The 23967-nt window shown below is 35.0% G+C and overlaps 2 protein-coding genes across 4 annotated transcripts; one reads left to right on the plus strand and one right to left on the minus strand.

The window, feature by feature from the left end:
- Positions 1–182: 182 nt before the first annotated feature.
- LOC120160697 lies at positions 183–22984 on the minus strand. Of its 3 annotated transcripts, XM_039171056.1 has the most exons (13): positions 22915–22984; positions 21243–22702; positions 19824–19831; positions 18907–19082; positions 18566–18626; positions 18344–18442; positions 17682–17776; positions 17436–17543; positions 16769–16836; positions 16302–16412; positions 15982–16213; positions 15641–15776; positions 183–194 (listed from the first exon to the last, which is right to left on the minus strand). In XM_039171056.1, the coding sequence occupies exons 2-12, from the start codon at positions 22616–22618 to the stop codon at positions 15666–15668; spliced, it is 2445 nt and encodes an 814-aa protein (XP_039026987.1). In that variant the 5' UTR covers positions 22619–22702; positions 22915–22984; the 3' UTR covers positions 183–194; positions 15641–15665. The 3 variants fall into 3 exon arrangements, with proteins under 3 accessions (XP_039026987.1, XP_039026984.1, XP_039026986.1); XM_039171053.1 differs by lacking the exon at positions 183–194 and having other exon boundaries at positions 15558–15776; XM_039171055.1 differs by lacking the exons at positions 183–194; positions 22915–22984 and having other exon boundaries at positions 15558–15776; positions 21243–22739.
- LOC120160700 (gamma-terpinene synthase, chloroplastic-like) lies at positions 1220–2527 on the plus strand. The gene is made up of 4 exons (XM_039171058.1): positions 1220–1337; positions 1663–1801; positions 1873–2131; positions 2209–2527. Exons 2-4 carry the CDS (start codon positions 1767–1769, stop codon positions 2506–2508), a joined length of 594 nt encoding a protein of 197 aa, XP_039026989.1. The 5' UTR covers positions 1220–1337; positions 1663–1766; the 3' UTR covers positions 2509–2527.
- Positions 22985–23967: the final 983 nt, after the last annotated feature.

The following is a 23967-nucleotide window of genomic DNA, read 5'->3' on the forward strand; positions in this document are numbered from 1 at the left end:
GGAATAATTAGCACCCCACAAGCACTCAAAAATTGGTATCTAGTTGATTACCCTATATTTAAAATTGGAAACTTTGAGTTCGAATTTTATTTAATTTAAAAATCATTACAAATACAAAGTTAAAAAGAGTATTCGTTTATTAAGACCGATAGCATTCTACCCCTAGCATAAACGTGAGATATCAACTATTGTGCCTAGTAACACAACATTGACTTAATTTTAGAAATCGTGATGCGATTTTAAAAAGGGTATTCGTTTATTAAATAAACACAGATAAAACACGCGTAAAAAATAATATTCAATTCCACTTTGCCATTCACAATTTCAAGTCTTCAAAAATTAATTACGAATAAATTTCAAGTCTTACTAAATTAAACGTGCATAACTTGTGGAGAAAAATAATTCCACGTCCCCTCATTATGAATTTCGTTTTCAACTAATAAACTATTGACTCAAATTTATCAGATAAAATTTATATATTTTCCAAACTAAATTTATAGTAAATGACTTGCCCAAACTGCTAAGTAAAAGTATTTAATTTTTTATTTCAATTTTCATCTCATTTTTACGAAAATTTATTTCATGAAATCTTTTATTATATTATTAATAATTTTACCTCTACATCGATTTTTTATCCACATCATTTACACACAAAAAATATTTTTCCAATTAAATTATTGATTGATGTATATCAAAATTAAATCTAAATTCAAGGATTATTTTTAGGATCTTTGTTCATGACTTTTCTTTTCCACCGACACATCAAAGCAATAGATCCTGGAAAACGTGAATTGTGAAGCTAAACCTGGGAAATCTTGACAATTGATGGTCGTAGCGAATGAGTGAACCAAGAAAAATACAACACGATACTGCAAAAATTTATGTTTGTATTGGTTTGAACTGCATTTTGAGTCCATTGACTTCACCTTGTGACACATCAATGTTTTTAGCCGCCGTTACCGCCAGCATATGAAGAGTCACGCCGCCGCCACTGTTCCGGCCACACATTCTCGACGATTCCAATCATCGGTCAACTACTCCATCGTCATCACCTCAAGTCAATAATGACAGCCAAATTAAAAAAAAAAAAAGAGAAAAATCTGAAAAAACCTATTAAAAATTTAATAAAAATCCCAAAAAATGAGGATGCATTAACGCAAGGATAGGTAATATATATAGGGTTAGGATCCATATAGCAAAATTTAATAAAAATCCCAATTTTCCCAGTGTAGAAGAAATATAGCAAAATTTGGATGCTTGGCAGCTCCCTTAGATGACATATTTGACACATATGGATCACTTGATGAGCTTGAGAAATACATGGATGCAGTGAATAGGTAATATATATAGGGTTAGGATCCATTTACACAATGTAAAACTCTTTCGTTTTATACAGATTTAGGACCGTCAGATGGGTGAAAATAGATGAGTGAAAATAGATGACTGAGATTAACTCATTGTTTTTTTCCCTGTGAATATTTTCTCATATTCTACTGTTAATCTAAATCATCTATTTTCACTCATCAAACAGTCTTAAATCTGTATAAAACTAAAGAGTTTTACGTTGTGTAACATGATCTTATCCCATATATATAAGATAGATATAGATAGATAGATAATCTAATATCGACTTGTTATGTCAAAATTTATCTCGAATTGCAGATGGGATCTTAAAGCAGTGGACGAACTTCCAGAATACATGAAATTTATCTATGAAGCCATGTACAACCATGTTAGTGAAATGGTCCAAGATGCTTTGACAGATAATGGTATCGAAATTCTACCCTACCTTAAGGAACAGGTACGGTCCAGTTGAACAGAAAATCCAAAATCATATTCATATATTCATACATTAAACTTTTCTTTTTGTAGTGGAAGCATTATATTGGAACATATTATAAGGAAGCACAATGGTTGCACAGTGGATACACACCAAGTGGCAGAAGAATATCTAGAGAACGCATTTGTATCCATCGGCATTGTTATTTCTATCATATATGGAATCTTTGGAGTGACAGGACACAGTATAGATCAATACTTGTCGGAATTTGTGAAGGATTGGCCTCACAGTGATTTAGTTTGTGTGCCTGCTTACTTTGGCCGATTCATTGACGATTTAGAAACTGCCACGGTTTGTTACAATATTGTCTGAAATCGGTTTTTTTTTTCTATTTTAATACTATATATTAAGCCACATTTTACGTGCAGAAAGAAATGGAAAGAGGAGAATCAATGAATTTCACACATTTTTACATGATTCAAAAAGGAGTGACAGAAGAAGAAGCAAGTGATCATGTACAAGGTTTATTGATAAATTTGTGGAAAAAACTCAACAAAGCAATAATTGAAGATTCAATTAGGGCACCCGCCGTTGTCAAACTTGCCGCACTAATGATACGATGCGTTCATAGGTTATACAAATATGGGGATTTCTTTGGCATTCAAACCGATCAAAATCAAGAGTGTGTGAAGTCAATCCTTGAGCCCATTCCGATGGACCAGTTCTGATATTTCACCCTAAAATTTGTTTTTCTATGTTCTCATCAAGTCTTTCCTTCGAATAAGAAGTTTGCGATAGGTTTAGGAGTTGTTTATATAATGTTATCCAAGTATAATCATTCTATCAATAGATTACATGACTATCGGTAAGAGTTGTTTATTGTTTTATAAATAACAGTCTTACTACTCTTTAATGTTGTAGAAATGTAATAAAGTTTGTAATATGCTTCTATAGTAATATCATCCATTGCACTTAATTCTAATAAATTGGTTTTGCAATTCAATTTTTTCTTATTTTTAATGTGTGTTTTTTCTTATCTTTTATGATTTGTTAGCGAAGAATTATTAGTTATGAATTGTAGGAACAACTATAAATTTAGTAGGAAAGTTTATATAAACTTTCTTTTTGAAATATTTTTCATCTAAAGGGGGAGAAAGACAAATTGTGCTCCTAATGAGTATTGAACTCACAATTTAAAGGAGAGAAAAGATGTCACCCGATAGCTTTTAACTATCTACTGTAAAGATTATTAACTATAAATATTAAAATTATAAAAAAGAATTTAACATTAAACCACGATTTTTCCTAACCAATTAGGTAATCAAATATAAGGGTTGTCATCATCAAACTCTCATGAACATTTTTCTCAATAATAACTTTCTCCAAATTTTTGCTCAAAAGGCCTAAAATCTCAAATTTTCTTTATTTCTTTCTCCAAATCACAATTTGTTGTCTGTTCCAAATTAACTCTTGATTTAAATTGTGTTTTTCAATTTTATCCTTATTTTTGCATCTTTCAGGATCTCTCCAGTGGCAAGATGTTGAAAATTGGTAGGAAACAAAGAGGTTTATATGTTCTTGAGTCATCTGGTTTATTTTATTCGGATTATGCTTCTAAAGTTTCAAGTATGACATCCAATATTATATCTCATTATATGTCTTCTTCTGTTAATAAAACATATATTTGGCAATGCTCGGTTAGGTCATGCTTCTTTTTTGAAATTGCATAATATGCCTTTGCTTGTTGATTGTAATTTGAATGCTCCTACTATTCATTCTTGTTTTGTCTGTCCTCTAGCCAAGCAGACACGATTATCTTTTTCAATTTGTCATTCTAAGTTTGAAATTCCTTTTTAGATGATTCATGTGGACTTGTGGAGCTCTTATAGATTTTCTACCCATAATGGGCATAGGTTATTTCTTACAATAGTTGATGACTATACTAAGATGTCCTGAGTGTATCTATTGAAGCTCAAGTATAATGCTCTTCTTTCTTTAAAAAAGCATTTCTCCTTTATTCATAATCATTTTCAAGCTTCTGTTAAAATCATTTCGTAGTGATAACATGTTTGAATTCTTTAGTACAAAGTGTTCTTCTTTTTTCTCTTCTTTAGGGGTTCTTCATCAATCCTCTTGTGTTGATACTCCTTAGCAGAATGGGGTAGCTGAAAGGAAACACAAACACCTCTTGGAAGTTGCTTGTGCACTTCGTTTTCAGTCTAGAGTACCTTTAAGATTTGGGGTGAGTGTGTCTTTGTAACATCCTCAATACCGGGTTAGTGACCAAATTGTAAAATTTCAGAATTTGGTGATTAAAGTGAAAAAGTTGAATAGTTTAATGATTTATTGGAAAGTATTTCCTGAAGGGTTGTTAGTAATTATTAAAAGAATAAAAAGGCAAATGAGTCATTGAACAAGGAAATAATTAAATAATGGTTAGTGGGTATTATAATACCCATGTGAATCACAATTGAGGAGATAAGTTTCGAGAGACTTATCTTCTTTATCTTCTTCTTCTCCCAAACGTGAAGCACCCAAGCCCAAGGTAAGTTTGATTTCTTTTGGTTAATCCTTCAAATTCAAGCATGGTTTTGATTCATGAAGCTTTAGGAAAGATGATGGAGATGCAAAAGGTTATAAAAACTCAAAGATTTGTAAGTTATGAAGGATTAAAGATAAGAAGTGGATAAGTGAAATTTTGAATAAGAGTGTTTAAATGAATTTGGAGGTTGAATTTGACTTGTCATAGGCATGAATAAGAAGTTATAAGTGTTAAATCAAAGTTTGGATAACATGGAAAATTTGGTATGATTATTGATTTCCATATGAAAGATAGAATTTTAAGGTTAAAGGTGTATTGAATGAGTAGAAATTAGTTTAAGTATATGTACTTGAGTTAAGAATAGAAAAGGGAATGAAACATGAAGAATTTTAGTGAGAAGTTATGAAATTTTCGAGTGAAATCAGTTTATAATTGACGAGTGCATCGATACACTATGAATGGGCACCGATGCACTAAGACAAAATTTGAAGGTGCATCGATGCATTAAGGTGTGCATCGATGCATGGGAATTTCGAACCTAATTTGGGTATTGATGCATCCATAGTGCATCGGTACACTCCTAAAGGAAATTAGAAATATGAGTTTATTAAATTCGTTTAAATTAATAGAATTGAAGTATAAGGTTTAGGTTTCTGATAATCGTCTTGAAAATTATATTTATGTAGATACAGAGCCTAAACGAATTCTGGAACAATCGAAGGATTAAGATTTATTCAAAGAAAGCAAGGCTAAGGTGAGTGCAATTTAATTGTACTTATGTTATTGATCAAACATTGGCTTGCGATGAGCCAGTGACGGAGTTACTATGGTAAGAAGTGACTCCTAAAATGTTATGTGATTGATGTGATTCTTATATGTGCATTAGTACATAGAAATGGATGTATGCTATTATATGTTACATGATTTACATGCTTACGTGGAAATGCAACATATGATATATGTTACTTGATATGACATACAAGGTTACATGAACAAATGAGAAATGATAAAAGCCATATGAAATGATCTATGTGAATACATGCATTTGTGATACGTGTTATATGATATTAGATATATGTTTACACATACATGTGGTATGTGTTAGAAGAGAAGGAACATGTGATTATAAGATCAATGATTACACGTACATGTGATACGTGACTGAAAAGAAAATATATGTGTTTATAAGAGAAAGGATATGAATAAGTAATGTGAACTGTTATAAATGATAATGCCCATGTTATGTGATATGAGAGCCAGGGGTATAGTTGGCAGGGTCGAGGGTTTACCTATGTTCTTCGGGATATATGAACTATTTACCTATGTTCTTCGAGACATATGGACTGATTACCTAGGTTCTTCGGAATCTATGGACTGGTCCTTCGGGACATTTATACGAGCTGTAGTGACAGCATAGTGGTGCACAACCTCAATGTACTCACATACCTTAAGTTCTCAAAAGTATACATGGGCTAATACAAGGGCTTTAAAGAGAGTAAATAAATTAATTGGTATGACACTATGTGTGTTATGTTGTGAAATGATATATGTGATCCATGATGTGTATAGAAATGTTTAGTATATGTTTATATGATAAAAAGAAATTAGAGATAGTAATATAAGTACCGATAAGCACGTTAATGATATATATATATATATATGTGAATTGAGTATATGGAATGATACATGATATATAGAAATGATAAGTACAAGATCATATGATAAAGAGAAAATAACCTCAGTGACCAAAAATCCCATATAATATACGATTTTAACCAACTTTTTCCGGATTTGCCAAAATGACCAACAAAATCGCAATGCGATCGCTAATTCGCAACGCGATCTCCATTATTGCAAATCAGTTTCCAGATTCGCAACGCGATTATGACTATCGCAATGCGATTTTCCAATTTCGCGTTGCGATTTTCCCAATTCGCAATGAGAATAAGTAAATCGCAATGCGAATTTGGAAAATCGCAATGCGATACTGACTATCGCAACGCGATAATACAAAATCGCAATGCGATACTGACTTTCGCAACGCGATTCTGACTTTCGCAATGAGATCGACATGTAGTCGGTGCAAGGAAAGTGGTCATATAAGGTTGACATGTGGTTCACCAGTGCCATCACAATCATCTTTTCCTCTACCAAAATATGGATCCTCACCAAAATCCAAAGCTCATATGGTGTCAAGCAAAAGGCAATCAAAATCGCAATCATCTTCAAAATCCCAATCACAACCGGCTTCACCTTTTGGGACTGTTAACTTAGGTGATTTTTAAATGCAAACGTTGTATTATGTGTATTTTATGTGTGCACTTTTAACATTTTCAGTTAGGCATGTATTAGTAACTTGAGTTTGAACATTGTTATGATCTATTCAGATGTTATCACTTATTAGACATTCATTTGACTATCGCAACGGGGAAATCGCAACGCGAAAATGACTATCGCAACGCGAAAATGGCTATCGCAACGCGAAAATGGCTATCGCAATGAGAAAATCGCAACGCGAAATGAAAATCGCATTGCGATTTTCTCGTTGCGATTTTCATTTCGTATTGCGATTTTCATTTCGCATTGCGATTTTCATTTCGCATTGCGATTTTCATTTCGCATTGCGATTCTCTCGTTGCGATAGTCAGTTTCGTGTTGCGACAGTCTGTTTTGCCTTCAACATAATGCAGATTGAAAATCAACAAATCAACTATTACATTTCAATCAATTAAACAAGCACAAATAAGAATTATGTACACATCAATTAAACAAATCAACATTTTACAAATCATTTTTTACAAATTAATTAAACAATCAAAAAATAATAATAATTCTTATTTCCTCATCAATTATTGAATCAATGAATCAACTTTTGCACCCGTACATCAATTTCTCGCAACTCACTTAAGGATTAACCTGCATAAACCAAACATTTGCTCAAACAAGACTTCATGCACATCTAAAACCTACAAACAGCAAATTATTGAATTCTAGGTACTTAACCAAACATTTTCAAACCAAAAGGAGTATATATGTTAACAAAACTTGCATTTGACTTACCAATTAACAATGGATACTTTCATAACGCGGATGCAGGTAGGCAACGTCTCGAATTTATCGATCTAGCCATATAATGCCGAAACCACAAGCCTACTGCAGCTCTATCTCTATCGGTGGGAGGTAGAAACTCTGTGTTTCCCGTCGTCAAACACGCCAAGCACATGCATACGAGAGGACCACAATCCCCTCTGGCTCCCGGCGATTGTTATGGCACGGTCTCGTCTCTGACAACTGTGACATTGAACTTCTTTGGCTTCTTGTGTCCAGAATGAGTCCAATAATTAATCCCATCCAAGAATTTAGCCAAATGAGAGCTCCATCCCTTGATAATATCTCTCAAATCAGACAGTGATATGTAATTTATCATGCTGTCATATACTATTATCTTCAGGGATGAGAGCTGAAGTTGGACGAGAAGTCAATGACGACATTCCAAAACAGGGATAAACATCTGCAATCATAAGTAATAATTCATTTATTTGCGCACTTATTTATGAACACCTTTAAAAAAATTTAAAAATAAACACTAACCTTATCGACCTCCCACCATGCAGGATAAAGTTTAGCTTGTCCATTGCCCAACGAAAATGATTCATCTCGTTGATTCTTCAAGTGAACTGGTGAAAAGCCGCCGGCATTATTGTATATCGCGATTTTTTTTTATTTTTCCTAAGCTTCCTTATTATTAGAAGACGTGACACCCACGCATCGATATGCTGTTTTACAAAAAAAGACATATTAGTGAATTACATTAATTTTTAAAAAAATTAATCAAAATCATATATAAGACAAATATAAGACTTACCTCCCCATCGAAATAGCCACTGTCTTCAACCCCTAATAACACACCCCACCAAGATCGATTAAGCAACAAATACATCTCATCGTTGAGTTTGCTTATGTCAGTGTAACACCCTTGGCTCCGCTCATGTAGATAAAAATCAACTGCGGTCTTAGCCCAAAGGGTATTATCCAGAATTGTTTCCGGTAGTTGTCTCCTCTCCACTTCAGATACCGGAAGGGTACTAGCCGGTAACTCATACGAGAGCCAACTCTCATCCATCATGTCCGGCAACGGTGGGGGTTTCTCAATAATTCGATATATTACCCCATATGAATCGGGCTCTGGAATGGTGGGAGGGACCTCTTCAACGATGACAGTGGCCTCTTGAACGGTGGGGGGACTCTTGAGGGATGATAGGGGCCTCTTGAACGATTGGAGGGGACTCTTGAGGGATGACAGGTGAGTCGGGCTTCTTCTTGCGGAGTCTTCGCACCATTGGGGTGAACGGAGACGTAATAGCACGTGTACGCCGTCTGATGCGTGAACTCCGTCGTGCAAGGAAAACCCGACGTAAAGCATCCACCTTATCAGGCCGTTAAAAAAAATTAATACATAAATCAGTAAATAAACAGACATGATATTAAACAAAGATAAATATGTTTCAAACTTGCATTGTATTCACCCAAGTCATTATTCTATCATAGTTCACAAAATGCATCAGATAACATTCCAGAAGTAAGCACTTATATAAACATTTAAAAGGACAACATATATAAACATTCAAGAAGAAGAATAGTTTACTTTCGCAACACGAAACTTACTTTCGCAACGCGAAAAATGACTATCGCAACGCGGAAATGACTATCGCAACGACAAAATCGCAATGTGAAATGAAAATCGCAATGCGAAATGAAAATCGCAATGCGATTTGTGTTTCGCGTTGCGATTTTGTCATTGCGATTTTCATTTCACATTGCGATTTTGTCATTGCGATTTTCATTTCGCATTGCAATAGCCATTTCCGCGTTGCGATAGTCATTTTCGTGTTGCGAAAGTAAACTATTCTTCTTCTGCAAATTGAAACTTGAATGGATTGCATTACTTTAACCAAAAGACAAAAACAAAACCAAAAAACAAATACTAACAAAAAATAGTTTAGCAGTATTGGCAGCAACCGAATGAATTTATTAAGCAATCTAAGTGAAATGGTTAATCTAAGTGAAATTACGAGTAAATTTATCATCAAGTTAAATATGAAAAATCTTAAACTTACCTCATTGCGTAGAGTATGAACCTCATTCTACAACGATGCTACCATCTCACGTAGAGCGGCTACCTCACCGCGTAAAGTATACACCTCAACACGCCATGCACCATCGTCTTTGCGTAAAGTACCGACCTCCTCACGCAAGGCATTGACCTCATCACGTAACTCCCCTAACTCATCCCGTGGAGGTGGAGGTGGAGAACAGGGAGATAAACGTCGTGGCATCTTTGCCGGTCGCCTATCTTGCGGTGATGGTGGAGAATAGGCTCGATGATGTGACAGAATAGGTGATGGCTGTCGTTGTGGAGGTGTATAGTCGGGTCGATCAGGTGATGGCTCTGGGTGAGGTGATAGCTCTAGGTGAGGTGATGGCTCCCAAAGTGGAGGCTGCTCATCATCTGTGCCATCAAAAAAACGCTTACTAGCTTGCCACCAATCAGTGGCAAGCTCAGCTTCTGTGGGTGTCAGCCTCTGTAATGGAGTGTTGGCCTCCTAACAATATAAAAGCTCAAACAAAGTTAAACGTGTACTAGTAATAACTTGTTTATAAACATATGGTAGTATTTATGTTAACTTACATTATTTATTGTCGTATACCGTAGTAAATCTTCCCATTGCAAAGTCTGTTTCCTCTTCCAGGAAATAGCCCTGGGAATATCATTTGAAGTTTTTATTGCATATGTTTTCATGGCGGGAAAGGCCTCAAATATCCAAATCTACAAACAATATAATAACAAACATTAGTAATTGTTAAATAATTACTTATAATTTTGGAAACATTATATAAAAATTCTTACCTTAAAGGCCCAAATAAAGCCTGTCAAAGTGTATTTGGAACCATCGCCATGCAAACTTTTTCGATCATCCAAGGCAGACGATAACTTATTCCATGTAGCTTTCCATAAATACGAGCCCCACAGAAACAGGTTCCACGCATTTAGGTCTTCTACCAATTTGATTAGATCATTTGGAATAGGTTGTCTGGCCTATCTGCCTAAAAAGTCGGCATGCAAAAGTATTAGAAGGCATACTCGGACAACATCGACGTCATCCATCCGAGTAAAACCATCTTTCTTATTCAATAATATCTTCAGGTCTTCCACGTGTAGATTCGGCCTCTCCAGCTCAGGAAAAACCCGGGATAACCATGATGGGCAGGTAATGTGTCTAGTGTACCGACCTACATCATCGTGTCCGAAGCGTAGACCGGTGATTAAGCAAAACTCCTCCCGCCCAAAACATGTATACGCCGGTGGAAAATCAAACCATATCTCTTCATCACGATGTTGTATAGTATCTGGTAGATCCCTAGTCATGGTTTGAAGAAACAGGTGTGTCAACATCGCATCTCCACCGGGATGTTGTACTTTCAGCCATGGCCCGAAGCAAGTATCCTCAAACATTTTTCTTTGTGCAGGTGAAAGCTTCGACGCAATTGTTTTGGCCAGGCTGACTTTATTCTTTAAGGTCAATTGAGCCGAATAAAAGTTCTACAAAAACAATAAACATACTAAGTTAGATATACCAAAAACTACACTGTGAAGATATACCAAAAACAATAATAAACATAAAGAGTAGTAGTTTATTCTTCAAACTTAAATTTGCAACACTGTGAATTTCTTATTTCTCTTTGTTTTTTGGTTGAAGTAATGCAATTCATTCAAGTTTCAATTTGCAGAAGAAGAATAGTTTCTGAAAATGAAAATCGCAACACGAAAATGACAATCGCAACGTGAATTTGACTATCGCAACGAGAGAATAAAATCGCGTTGCGATTTTGTCGTTGCAATTTTCATTTCGCGTTGCGATTATCGGTTGATTTAATAAGCAATCTAAGTGAAATGGTTAATCTATTATTGAAATTACTAGTAAACTTATCATCAATTTCAATATGAAAAACCTAATAATAATGCAAAAATTTCAAAAAGAAAATAATTAAAAAAACTAACCCTCGGTGGTTGATTTGGTTGATTTTCCATTTCTGATTGTGAGGGTGGCTCTGAGAGATGGAGATAGACGGATTTTGCCGGAGATGGGGACGGATTTCGTCGAAGATGGGTGAGAGAGTGAGAGATGGAGATGGGACTGAGTTGTGATTTTAGGTTTTAGGTTATGAGTTGCGATTATGGGATATACTGTGGACGGTTCAGTGTTCCAATATATTAATATTCGTGTTTGGAATTTGAAAATAAAATACGCGTTGCTATACTAATGGCGCTTTGAAAATCCCATTGCGATTATGTATTATCTCGTTGCGAAAGTCAGTATCGCGTTGCGAAAGTAAGTATCGCGTTGCGAAAGTCAGTATCGCGTTGCGATTTTGTATTATCGCGTTGCGATAGTCAGTATCGCATTGCGATTTTCCCAATTCGCGTTGCGATTTACTTATTCGCATTGCGAATTGGGAAAATCGCAACGCGAAATTGAAAAATCGCATTGCGATAGTCATAATCGTGTTACGAATCTGGAAACTGATTTGCGATAATGGAGATCACGTTGCGAATTAGCGATCGCATTGCGATTTTGTTGGTCATTTTGGCAAATCCGGAAAAAGTTGGTTAAAATCGTATATTATATGGGATTTTTGGTCACTGAGGCTATTTTCTCTATGATAAATGGGTTAATGATTATGATAGAAATCATGATAATGATGGTATATGTGCATGTATACATTTTGTTATATGTTTTATGATTTCCATTATATGTTTATATAACTCACTAAGTCTATGACTTAGCGTGTAAGTGTTTTACACGTAGGTACCGAAAAGCAGAGAGATCCATTATAAGCTCAGCAAAACAACATAACTCCACTTGAAGGTCAAATCAGAAATAGATTAAATAGTATGTCTTATTATGTGAAAATAGGTTGGCATGTAAACAAAGTTGGTAAATTAAGTATTTATGCTCTGATCAAGTTTTGTAATGTTTTAAACCTATTTATGTAAATGTATAGTAATGAACGGTTAAATTTTTACGAGTTTTATGAACGTTTTACAAAAGTCACTGTAGCAGTGCATCGATGCACAATTTTGCTTCGAAATTTTAGTACATCGGTGCACTGTAGCAATGTATCGATGCTCTGTAGCATTGTTCATTAATGTTCACGGTGCTGTTTATACCGTATTTTACTGTTCATAAATACGTTTTTACCTCAAAATTTTATACCAAATAAATTTAACAATATATGATCGTATTTTTCTTAATATAAGTCAAATGTTATGTTATTTTGCAAGAATAAAGGTTTTGAAATGTCAATGTGACATCTCGGACTCGTATCCGGTTCGGGTACGGGTTGGGGTATTATAGTCTTAACTGTTTGCTATATAATAAATAGGCTTCCTTTTGCCATTCTTTATTGGAAATTCCCTTATGAATTGCTTCATCACAAGTCACCCTCTTTGTCTCATTTAAGAGTCTTTGGATGTTTATTGTTACGCTATTAAAACAAAGTATAGTGGCAAATTATCTCCTAAAGCAGTTCCTTTAGTATTCATGGGGTACTTTGTCACTCAAAAGGGCAATTTATTGTTTAGCCTTGTCTCTAAATCATTTTTTGTTAGTGGGGATATTCGCTTTCATGAATCTTCTTTTCCTTTTCATTCTTCTGCGTGGTCTTCTAGATTATTTTCTTCCTAGCCTTTTATTCAAGATTCTGATTTTTTGGTACTTGATTCATTGTCTTCAACAGATATATCCTCCAGTCACCTTAGTCCTCTTGGTCTGTCTTCCTCACATTGTGATCATTTTTCTCAACAGCCTGTCATTTCTTCTAGTCACCCTAGTCTTGTATCTTCTGAAAAAGTCATTCCTGTTGGTTTTGATTGTTCTTTACCTGACCAATCTATTTCTGGTTCTTCTCATAGTGTTGTTCCTCCATTTGAACAAGTTGTTAGGAGATTTTCTCGAGTCTTTAAGCATTCTCTTTGGTTGACTGAATATGTTTCCTGTCAATCTTCTACATCAAGTCATTATCCTATTTCAAATACTATTTCTTATTCTCATCTTCCTCCACATACCCAATTTTTTCTTTCTTCCACTTCCATAATTGAACCTCGTACATATAATGTGGCTATTCAAAACCCTTTATGGATCAAGGCAATGCAAGAAGAGATTCAAGCATTAGAGTCAAACAATACATGGACTATGGTACCTTTGCCACATGGGAAAGTTCCCATTAGATGTAAATAGGTGTACAGAGTTAAGTATCAATCAAATGGAAAAGTTGAGCGCTCTAAGGCACGTTTGGTTGCAAAGGTTTACAACTTGCGAGAATGTGTGAATTATGTTGAAACTTTCTCATTTGTTGCCAAGTTAGTCATAGTGCGTACTGTTTTAGCCCCGACATCCATGCAACATTGGCCTTTGTTTTAAATGGACGTATGTAATGCCCTTTCTTCAGGGCAATTTAGTTGAGGAAGTCTATATGTAGCTGCTTGAGGGATTCCACATCCAGGGGGAGAACACAGTTTGTAGATTGCAGAAGTCTATTTATGGCTTCAAACAAGCCTCCAGACAGTGAAATATGAGATTAACTGAAGCCTAGATTTCTGTTGAGCATGTTCAAAGTAAGTTTGACTATTTACTCTTTACAAAAAGAAAGGGAACTAGCATAGTGATCATGTTTATATATGTTGATGATTTGCTGATTACTGGTAATAATGCTGCAATGATAGATGAGTTGAAAGGAATTTTGAATGCTAATTTCAGAATGAAAGATTTAGGAGAACTTAAGTATTTTTTTGGGTTTGAGATAGTTAGATCAAGTGAAGGAATATTGTTAAACCAAAGGAGGTATGCACTAGAACTTATTGAAGAAACAAGATTAGGAGGGGCTAAACCTGTTTGCACTCCCATTGAGCAGAATATTAAATTTACTACATCAGTTTATGATTCTCAATTGGCTGAAAGTAATGGGCAGAATGAATGTGATGATCAAGTGTTGTAGAAAGAAAAAGAAGTCTTCCAGAGGCTAATAGGGAGACTAATTTACCTAACCCGCACTAGACCAAATATCACTTATGTGCTACACCACTTAATTCAGTTCATGCAGCAGCCAAAGAGATCTCATTTAGAAGCAGCACTTAGAGTAGTTAAATATGTGAAAAAAAATCTTGGCCAAAGAATTTTGTTATTCTCTAGGACAATGCAATTGACAGCTTTTTGTGATGCTGATTGGGCATCTTGTTTGATTACTAGAAGATCAATCACTGGTTTTTGTGTTAAACTTGGGAACTCCTTGGTTTCTTGGAAATCAATGAAACAAAACACCATAGCAAGGTCATCAACAGAGGTAGAATATAAAAAACATGGCAATAACAGTAGCTGAAATTGTATGGTTGATAGGATTATTGATGGAATTTGGAGTGAAGGACTTGCAGTTAGCTAAACTTTATTGTGACAGTAAGGCAGTATTACAAATTGCAGTACTCATGAAAAAACAAAGTATATTGAAATATATTGTCATTTTATTCGGGAGAAAATACAAGGAGTGGCTCAAGCAGACTATATTTCATCAGCAAATCAGTTGGTTGATATCTTAACCAAGGGTTTGGGAGCACAACAACATGAATATTTAATTTCCAAGTTGGAATCAAAGATGTCTTTAGACTACCAACTTGAAGGGTAGTGTTGAGAAGTAGTTTAGAATATTCAGTTTGGTTGTTACAGTTTGTTAGCATTCAGTTTGTAATTAGTTAGCATGTTGACCATTTCATTAGTGTGTATATAAAGATAGAGTTGTAAACAATTTAGATGACTTGAATAATAAATGAAGAATTCTTTTACATTTATTTTTAATAAATATTTTATCAAATCAAGTCGAAAAATTTTGAACTAGCTAAATTAACATGTCTTATTTTATAACTCAAACTTAATTTTGAATTTTTTTCAAGTCGAATTTTCTGGGTTTCTGTTAGAAAATTTTCAATTTTCAAAATATTTTATATTTATATACTTATATTTTAAAAAACAACGAATTAATTTTTGCTCCCTGTACTGAAGGATCCATGTTCCAGGTAACATAGGTGTAACCCTTATCATTCAATTGAGACGTGAATATGGGCAAGCCAAACTTTGGCCCTTCAATGAGACAAGGCAAGCTGGACCTCTATTTCGATTCAATCTGAAGGTCAAATATATTATTTCAAATCACTACCTTTCATTCTTACAATAAAATAAAATTAAAACAAATGGTTTGTGCATGTGAACATACCCAAACTTGAAAATAACACAGCTAATTTGAAGATAGAAAATGCACCCGGGCAAGTGTGTACTCTTTTCCAGCTATCCAAACACCTGTTTGTGACCACTGCACATCTTCCCAGTCAATATTCTCCACCAATACCTGTTTCATCATCACAAATATCCAACTGAATTTTCATGCAATCACTTATATTACAAGGATCAAACTAGCAGGCTGGAAAGGAGGTTTAATGCATCTCGTAGAGACTTCGGAATCTTCTAAGGGTTCTAGGTCAATTTACATGGAAGATACTAAAACAAGTAAAGCACCATGCATTGTCAAAAATGTAAACTATGAAATGTAGTACCTCGACATGATCAAGTGGTAGGGGAATTCCGATTGAACGCATGACCTTTTGAGGAAGGGGCTTCTTACAGCGAGACCATCTGAAAACGTCTGTCAGTACATTATCAGAGTCAATCTTTTCACTGTTTGAGGAATGTGAATGGTGACTTTGCGACTTCTCTGTATCTGCTTCATGTGCTTGAGATGCTGTTGTAGCTTTCACCATTTTCTCTCCAGTAAAACATAGCTCATACCTTCACACAGTAATTTAAAACCAATTAGTACAAGTTTTGTATTAATATCAAAAGCACGATTATTGCGATATATAAAGAACATTAATACCTGCAAGAATGTGTCTCCAAGTACAGAACTTCACCTTTCTTCAGACGGGCAGATGTATAAAGGGGTTTCTTTAGACCTTTGTCAGCAACGATACTGATACTATACTTAATCCTGTGGAAATGGCAAGAATCATTGTGACAGTCGAAAGTGCAGGTTCAGCACAATAAGCAATTAAACAGAAGACAATCATGACAATTTCATACACTACACAATAAAACTTCAGATTATGTACAAGAGATAGATCTAGAACTTAACCTAGCTACCCTAATTCCTTATATAAGCAGTGTAAATTATATTCAGAGGCTTAGATCATAGCTGAATCTGTAGATTATCTTTGACTAATTAGTTAACTGATTAGCAAACATACCGAAATATGAAGGAATTTTTGTATTAAACATCTCCATATATCTATAAGAGAAATGCAACTTCCAAAAAATTAAGATATCAAAAACAGGTCTTGAAGGTACCAAGGCTCATTGCAGAGGTTGTACTGTATTGTAACTTCTCGTACAAATCTTTGCTGACGTAAAGCATTCTGAGAATTGAAGAGCAACATATGAGCTTAGTTCTATTATATAAACAGAAACACAATACATTAGATGATAACGGTGGCAATAAAAGAAAAAAAATTCAAGAACATGAAGTATGAAGCTTCACATTCCTCAACTACTTGATAAATTAATACTCATAATGATCTGCCATAAAAATACGCAGATACCACGTAAACCAAAACCAGAAACTTATGAAGAAGAGGTAACATATCCAACTTATGCAGCAAATGCTTCTTCCATTGCCTCGTGCTTTTAGCATACTGGTTTTCACGACACCATGCATTTCACACAATAATTTACTCCTGACTAGGAAAGGCATTCACTCATGCACATGCATGTGGTTCAAGTTGTATGATATGTTAAATGGTCAAGTTTCCAAATAGTTGTAAACCTATTTCCCAATTGTGACAATGGTTACAAGTTACTGATGCCAAAAGATATGAGATATCGAGCAAGGAAAAAGCATTGACATGTCACGCAAAGCAATACATACTAATTAAAACAACAACTCTTTTAGAAAACACAAGACAAAACTAAAAGTTTAACTTCAAGAAATTAGATGAAAATACGAGGCAGGAAATACAGAAGCTGCTGCCCTAATTGGTCGTTCTACAGCAACTGGAGCAAGGGTGGGCTCCACAGTTGATGAATGTGTGAGGCATGGCTCCAAATCAATTGTTGCACCTCCTTTCTGAAATAAGAAATGGCAAGAAAACACAATATGTAAGAAACAAAAGAAATTATAATCATTTATTGAATTTAGATATAAGCTTTGCATGTTCTTGTTAAACTAATGGAATAAAGGGAAAAAAAATCAGAAATTTGTAACCTTAACAATGCAGCATCGCTCAACACGGTAACTACCACTGATTCCAGCTCCCCAAGCACGGGAACGGACGTTGTTCCTTAGTTTAGAGGTGTAACCTAACAAATTATTGGTGTTATAATGTCAGAATGATACATATAAACAGATTTCTGATGGATAATAGAAATAAATAGAGTACCAAAGATAATATAAAAAATTATGTGTTTGCCAATAGAGCTAAGCAAACAAAGACACTGATGTAACCAATAAAACAAAATCAAACCACGACACCAATTCAGCAAAAGTCAACTTTGGTCCACAAGATTCTGGATTGAGCTACTAGAAAACCCAAATTTTAAATGCTTATCTTAAAATGTTTCCATATACCCAAAGTAAGTCAATGGACTAAGTAGAGCTCATATGTAGGGATTCAAATCGCGATCGCGGTCGCGTATTCGGTCGAGTTGCGTTTACCGCGATTGCGGGCATAGCAGGCACTATTGCGGTGATTGTGGGTGTTGCGGTCATATAATAACGGTCGCGGAGGGCACCGCTACCACTATATCGCGGGCGCAGACCGCTATTTAAATCCCTGCTCATATGTTTATTGTTAATGGAGTTAAGCTGCTGAGGCATGTGTTACTGGAATTAGTAGAAAAACAAGACACGGACAAATTTGAACTCACAATCTTGTGGCGGCAGCACACGGATAGTAGCACGTAGCTCTTGGATAGCTGGTGGAGGTGGGGAAGCAGTTGGACGACAGTAACCAGTATGCATAAGAACTATAATAAAACATCCCAACATCAATGCAAATTGTGTGATACATCTAACTGTTCTATGATTTACAAGGCCAAGGAAGGTCTATCCATACAGAATTCATATTGCCAATTGCCATTACAACATACCAGCAACAAGATCAGAGTCATCTGTGTATATATCAGTCCCCCAAAGCTGGCCACCTCTGACCTGCACATAATGAATTTATAGAACTTAGTGAGACGGAGAGAAAGGAAGAAGGATAATGACCTGGACAACTTTATCCAATTTCAAGACATAAAACCATCAAGATCTCCTCATCATAAAGACCTCTAATATTAAAAAAAATCTAAAAGGCAAATAAAATGTAAAAGAATGCAATAAAAACGAGAAAAAAGTTAGGATCAAGAAAAAACTTCAACTTTTGCAAATTGTAGAATAAAGAGAACAAATTCCTCAAAAGAAAGAGAGAACATCTTTCAGGTCCTACCTGACGATTTGTGGCAGTAACATGCTCAGCAGGTATTCTAATTTCAAGGGTAGGGCCATTTTGAGAGCTTTCACCATTTTTATCTGCTTCAGAAGCTTCATATTCTTTCCACAACTTAATTAGCTCTTGCATGCATTCACCAACTTTATAAACGACAGAAGACACTTCAAGTTTACCTAAATCACAAAAACATTATAGATTACAAAGAAAAAATACAGACCCTAGTGAAATGTCTAAAACCTTACCGTTCAATCAATGACCACAAACAACCCAATTAAAAGATGCATTGAACATGCCACATATAGTAAGTGTGAAAAGGAAGACTCAACAGTCAACAGAAACCATTCAACAATAACAAGACCTATATAGATAACCATGTTATAAACAAGACAACACTTAAAATCACTGAAATACTGTTTCCCCCACTCATGAGGCTCTAGCTCACCCACAGTTCCTTCTAAGCATCCTTGACTCTTAAAAATAATAATGAACTTTAGCATTTAGAACTTGATGACTAGTGATAATCATCTATATTGATGTCACTGATTTAATTATTCCCTAGCTTTGTCCTTTCTAAGTTGAAGATTGACAGAATTAAGGTAGAACACCCTAATACATATCCTACTGCACCTTCAAATAAAAAATAGAGAAAATCTGCAATAGGACATAAGTTTCAGTATTCATCTATGAAATTAATGTGCAAGGTCAAGCCTAAACTACCACTACAAATGACACTCGAACATACAAAACATAAATGTCCAAATGTTAAGCACAGGCCAAGAGAAGCTCTGCAACCAGGATAATTTCTATCAGATCTGTCTCCCCTTTACCAAATCATATTGTCCCCATCAATCAAATATGAAGACAAAGTTGCATTTAAAACTTTGAAATCCAGAATGCACTAAACCACATCTTACCCTGAGATCTGCAGAGTAAAAAGAACATAAAAACTATTGTTAGAAAGCAAAAGTAGCAAGCCCAACATACCAGAGTAGTATTTAATGAAAATGAAAATGTAGCAACAAAAGCTTCAACCAACAGAATTTTTAAACTCGCTTAAAAAGAACTTCTGTAACAGTTAATTTATATGAATTTCATTTTGTGTAAAGATTGAAAGCTTGGAAATGCCCTCAGAACAGAAAACCATATATATAGTCAAGCATCAATCACATAGCACAGAAACTAAGAAAATAAGATGCCTTAGAGTTAATATCAGCGACATTGTTTTTAACAATGAGATCAACTGTATGACAAATGCTACTAAAGACTTCCAAAACATCATTGAAATTAGCCAATACAAATAGACAAACCCAATTAACATGCAGACTGATGTATATGGATACCACAGATTTGAGAGTAAGGGAAAGAGAGGAAATTTGTTTCATGTAGAAAAATTCTAAGGCCAGACTGATGTATATGGATACCACAGATTAGAGAGTAAGGGAAAGAGAGGAAAAGAGAGGAAATTTGTTTCATGTAGAAAAATTCTAAGGCCAGACTGATGTATATTTCGCTTCCCATTCTGCAGCCATTCTTTCCATCCATTGTGTATAGATTACAACCACTTCAAGTTTCAGAAAATTCTTACCATATAAATCCTTTAATTCATAAAGACATTCAGAAAACATAACTTTAGCTTCCATTTTAACTCAAGAATGTCCCTTCTCAAATTTAAATTAATTTGTTACATTAGCAATGAGAAATAAGTAATTCAAAGAATATTTTGACGTCAAGTGCACATAGATAAGAGAAACTATCATCTAAGTACCATTATCTCATTGTGTTCAGAAGTGGGCCAGAGGTTCAATATCTTAAAAACAGTACAAGTGACCTCTTGAACCATATAACTAAAAATTAGATAGTGTTCTCAAATTACTAATTTAATTGCACTAACGTTCATTGTAGTTAATCAAGAGACTCCACATAAGTACTCTTCTATTACTTTCATGAAAGATACAACATAAGTACCAACTAAGATCACATTTACATCACATGTATAATACAATGCAAATTCTCCGTAACTGTAAGGACATTGTCCTCAAATTAATTCCAAATTTCTAGATTTATTCATAATATTTTCTGACAATAAAAATTTTCTTCAACCAGAATTGCGCAGTGAGAAAAGAATTGCAAGTCTTTGTGAAATATTTTTCTTAAAGCTAATTTTTTAAGTCCTAATTAGGAGTTTATATGTCGAGTCTTAATTCTTAATTACAAAGGCTAGAATTCAATGAGATTTTAAAGTGCATGTTTCACTCTAACATGTAGAACAATGCCACGTTAAGGTAAATATGCTTGAAATTAAAATAGCCACTAAGAAGATTAGGAAGACACACCCTTCATTGTCTTGAGGTCGTGGCCGAAAAGCATGCTCACGGTTTGCCACCTGAGGGCTTCCTCTTGGACGAAGCATCCTTTTACGCTGCTGGACTCCAGAACCGAAACCTTCTTTTTCCCTTTCGGTAGCCCCTTCACCATCTCCACACCCATCATCAGATTCTTTGTCAGAGCACCTGCTGCGCTTCTCAGGTCTGTCTCCTTCTGTGTCACCATCCCTTTCTCTTCTCCTATCTCTAGATTCCCTATCAGGATTTTTCCAGCTATCTAAGTCTTTTTGTTTTTTCTGCTCAGATGCCTGATTTTCCTGCTCTTGTGTTCTAACAGATCCATCACCTAAATCCTTGTCATTGTTTGATCCTTCTTTGTCTGCTCCATTCAGTGGTTCTCTCTTCATATGATCCTTTTCCCTCTCTTTTGGCCTTTCTTTTTCCTTCAAATCCTTCCTTTCTCTTTCCCATCTCTCCATTTCTCTCTCCTCTCTTGCAGATTCTTTGACCTCACCACTGCTATTACCTACATTCACGTTGTTCCTACGATCACTTCTTTCTTTATCTCTATCTGCCCAATCCCGGTGTTTTCCATCTTTTCTTTTTCTATCCTTGTCCTTAAATCTATCGTCGTCTTTTGAATCAAACGTGTTCTCACCAACAGCCTCGTGACCTTCTGCATGATCTTTTTCTTCAGTAGCAGAACCTTCCTTTACAACTTCAACAGTTCCTTGTGAATTAGCACGTTGGATGTGCCATGGATCTATGTTTCCACCAGGGTCTGAGTATCTTTTTCCTCTAATGTAGTCCCTCGAATCCTTCCAACTTGAATGAATACTTGCCCCACCATAAAAATCTTTTTCCACGTTCAAATCACCCTTCGGACCACCATAATTCTCTCTATCATGTTTCAATTCTTTACCCTCATCTCCCCTACTCTCAAAGCTACCAACCTTTTCACCTTTCCCAGATGGATACTCCCTCTTCGCAGAATCAGCAAAAAACTCTCTGGATTCCACCCTTTGTTCTCGACTCTCAGCCCTAATCTCTCGGTTTTCCTTGGCATCCCGCAACTCCACCCTACCGTCAGAAAAACCCTGATGAGAATCCATGTGTGTATCATTCAAAGCAACAGAAGAAGGCATTCTATACATGGAGTGGTGTAGAGGTGACCTTCTACCCGAATCACCATGAAGCTCGGTTCTAGGAATCCTAGGCATTCTAACATCTTGCCCCATGTCATAAGGAGCAGGATGATGGTACTCGGCGGGAACCGAAGACGAAGGCATTTTAGGATAAGCAGCAGTTTCCTCAAGAGGGTATTTAGAAGCAGAAGAAGGCTGACCACCACCTTCTTCATGATATCTCTTCGGAGCACCACTCATCTTTTCAAATTCACTAAAAAAATCCAATTTAAGAAAGTCACTTAATGACGAGATGAAACAAAGCAATGAATTTTCCGACTTATCCTCAAAAAAGGAAAAGAAGATAACCCAAATCTTCTTTTTTTCCAAACAAAAGAGTCCAAATCTGAACAAGATGAGAAAACAACGTTCTAAGAGAAAAGGCATAACTTAAAAAGCTGGTGACATGTTTCAGCAGCAGAATAACTTGAATTAAGAAAAGTATGGTATCGAATTATAAGAGGACGAAAATACAGAAAATGTGAGGAGGGACTTACCTTGGATTGTGGAAGTGAATTGAGAGTGAATTGTTGAGAAAATAGGTATTAAAGTCGAAGAAGATGGGTTCTGGTTCAGGGTTTTCTCTATTTCTGTTTTTAATATGACATATAAAGAAAATCGATGAATGTTGGAATTGAATCCTCGAAAGCCAAACCCTGTATTACAGTACGCAATAGCGCATCCATATTTCAATAAATAAATAGTAAACTACGCAAATTATTTTTAATGTTTAAGTAAATTTTTGTTTTGACTACTGATGTTTTAAAAGTTATAAATAGGTCAATAATGTTATTGTTTGTTATAAATTTGTCACTTAACGTTAATAGCCGTTAACAGGTGTGACAAAAAATAAAGTTAGCGTGTTAGTTGCTTACATGAATTGGGTTGACCACCACATTGGAGACCCAAAAATTTGAAACAATCACCTCTTCTCCTTTAAAAAAAACTTAATCCCTAAATTTAATTTAGAGTTTCCAATCATGTCTCTATTCTTTAAAAAAATTCTAAAAATTTTAAGAAAAGAGAAATCTTGTGAAGATGGAAGACTCCATTGATGTTCCGCTTTGCAACTATGAATGCCCAGTTAAGATATTATTTTTTTTTATTTTCTATTAAACCCAAAAAAAACTTACCATAAAGCATAACGTTGTCCCCTTTTTCTGTAACCTACATATAAGTACGATGATTTTTCTGTACTCGTTTTTCTCACTATTTTTTCTCTTAGACAAATTGAAGAATGAGAAATTGTTAAATTTAGAGTTAGAATTAGTTCCTGATGTTAGAAATTAGTTAGTGATTTGTTAGTTAGTTAGTTACATAACCTTATAAGTTATATATATATGTGTGTGTGTGAGTTTGTAAAACTTTCGGTTGTATGATGAATATACAATTTCAAAACTTCTTGTCTTTCTTCTATGACTCCCTTTCTTTGGTACATCTCTATTTGTGTGTGAAATTATCCAAAAAAAATGTTAACATGGTATCATTCGCCAGGCTATTTTTTCTTTAGCTGTGTTGGACTTTGTTTTTCCTTCAGCTTATTTGTTTTT

The sequence above is a fragment of the Hibiscus syriacus genome, unplaced genomic scaffold, assembly GCF_006381635.1.
Source record: "Hibiscus syriacus cultivar Baekdansim isolate YM2019G1 unplaced genomic scaffold, ASM638163v2 tig00111392_pilon, whole genome shotgun sequence".
Taxonomy (NCBI): Eukaryota; Viridiplantae; Streptophyta; class Magnoliopsida; order Malvales; family Malvaceae; genus Hibiscus; species Hibiscus syriacus.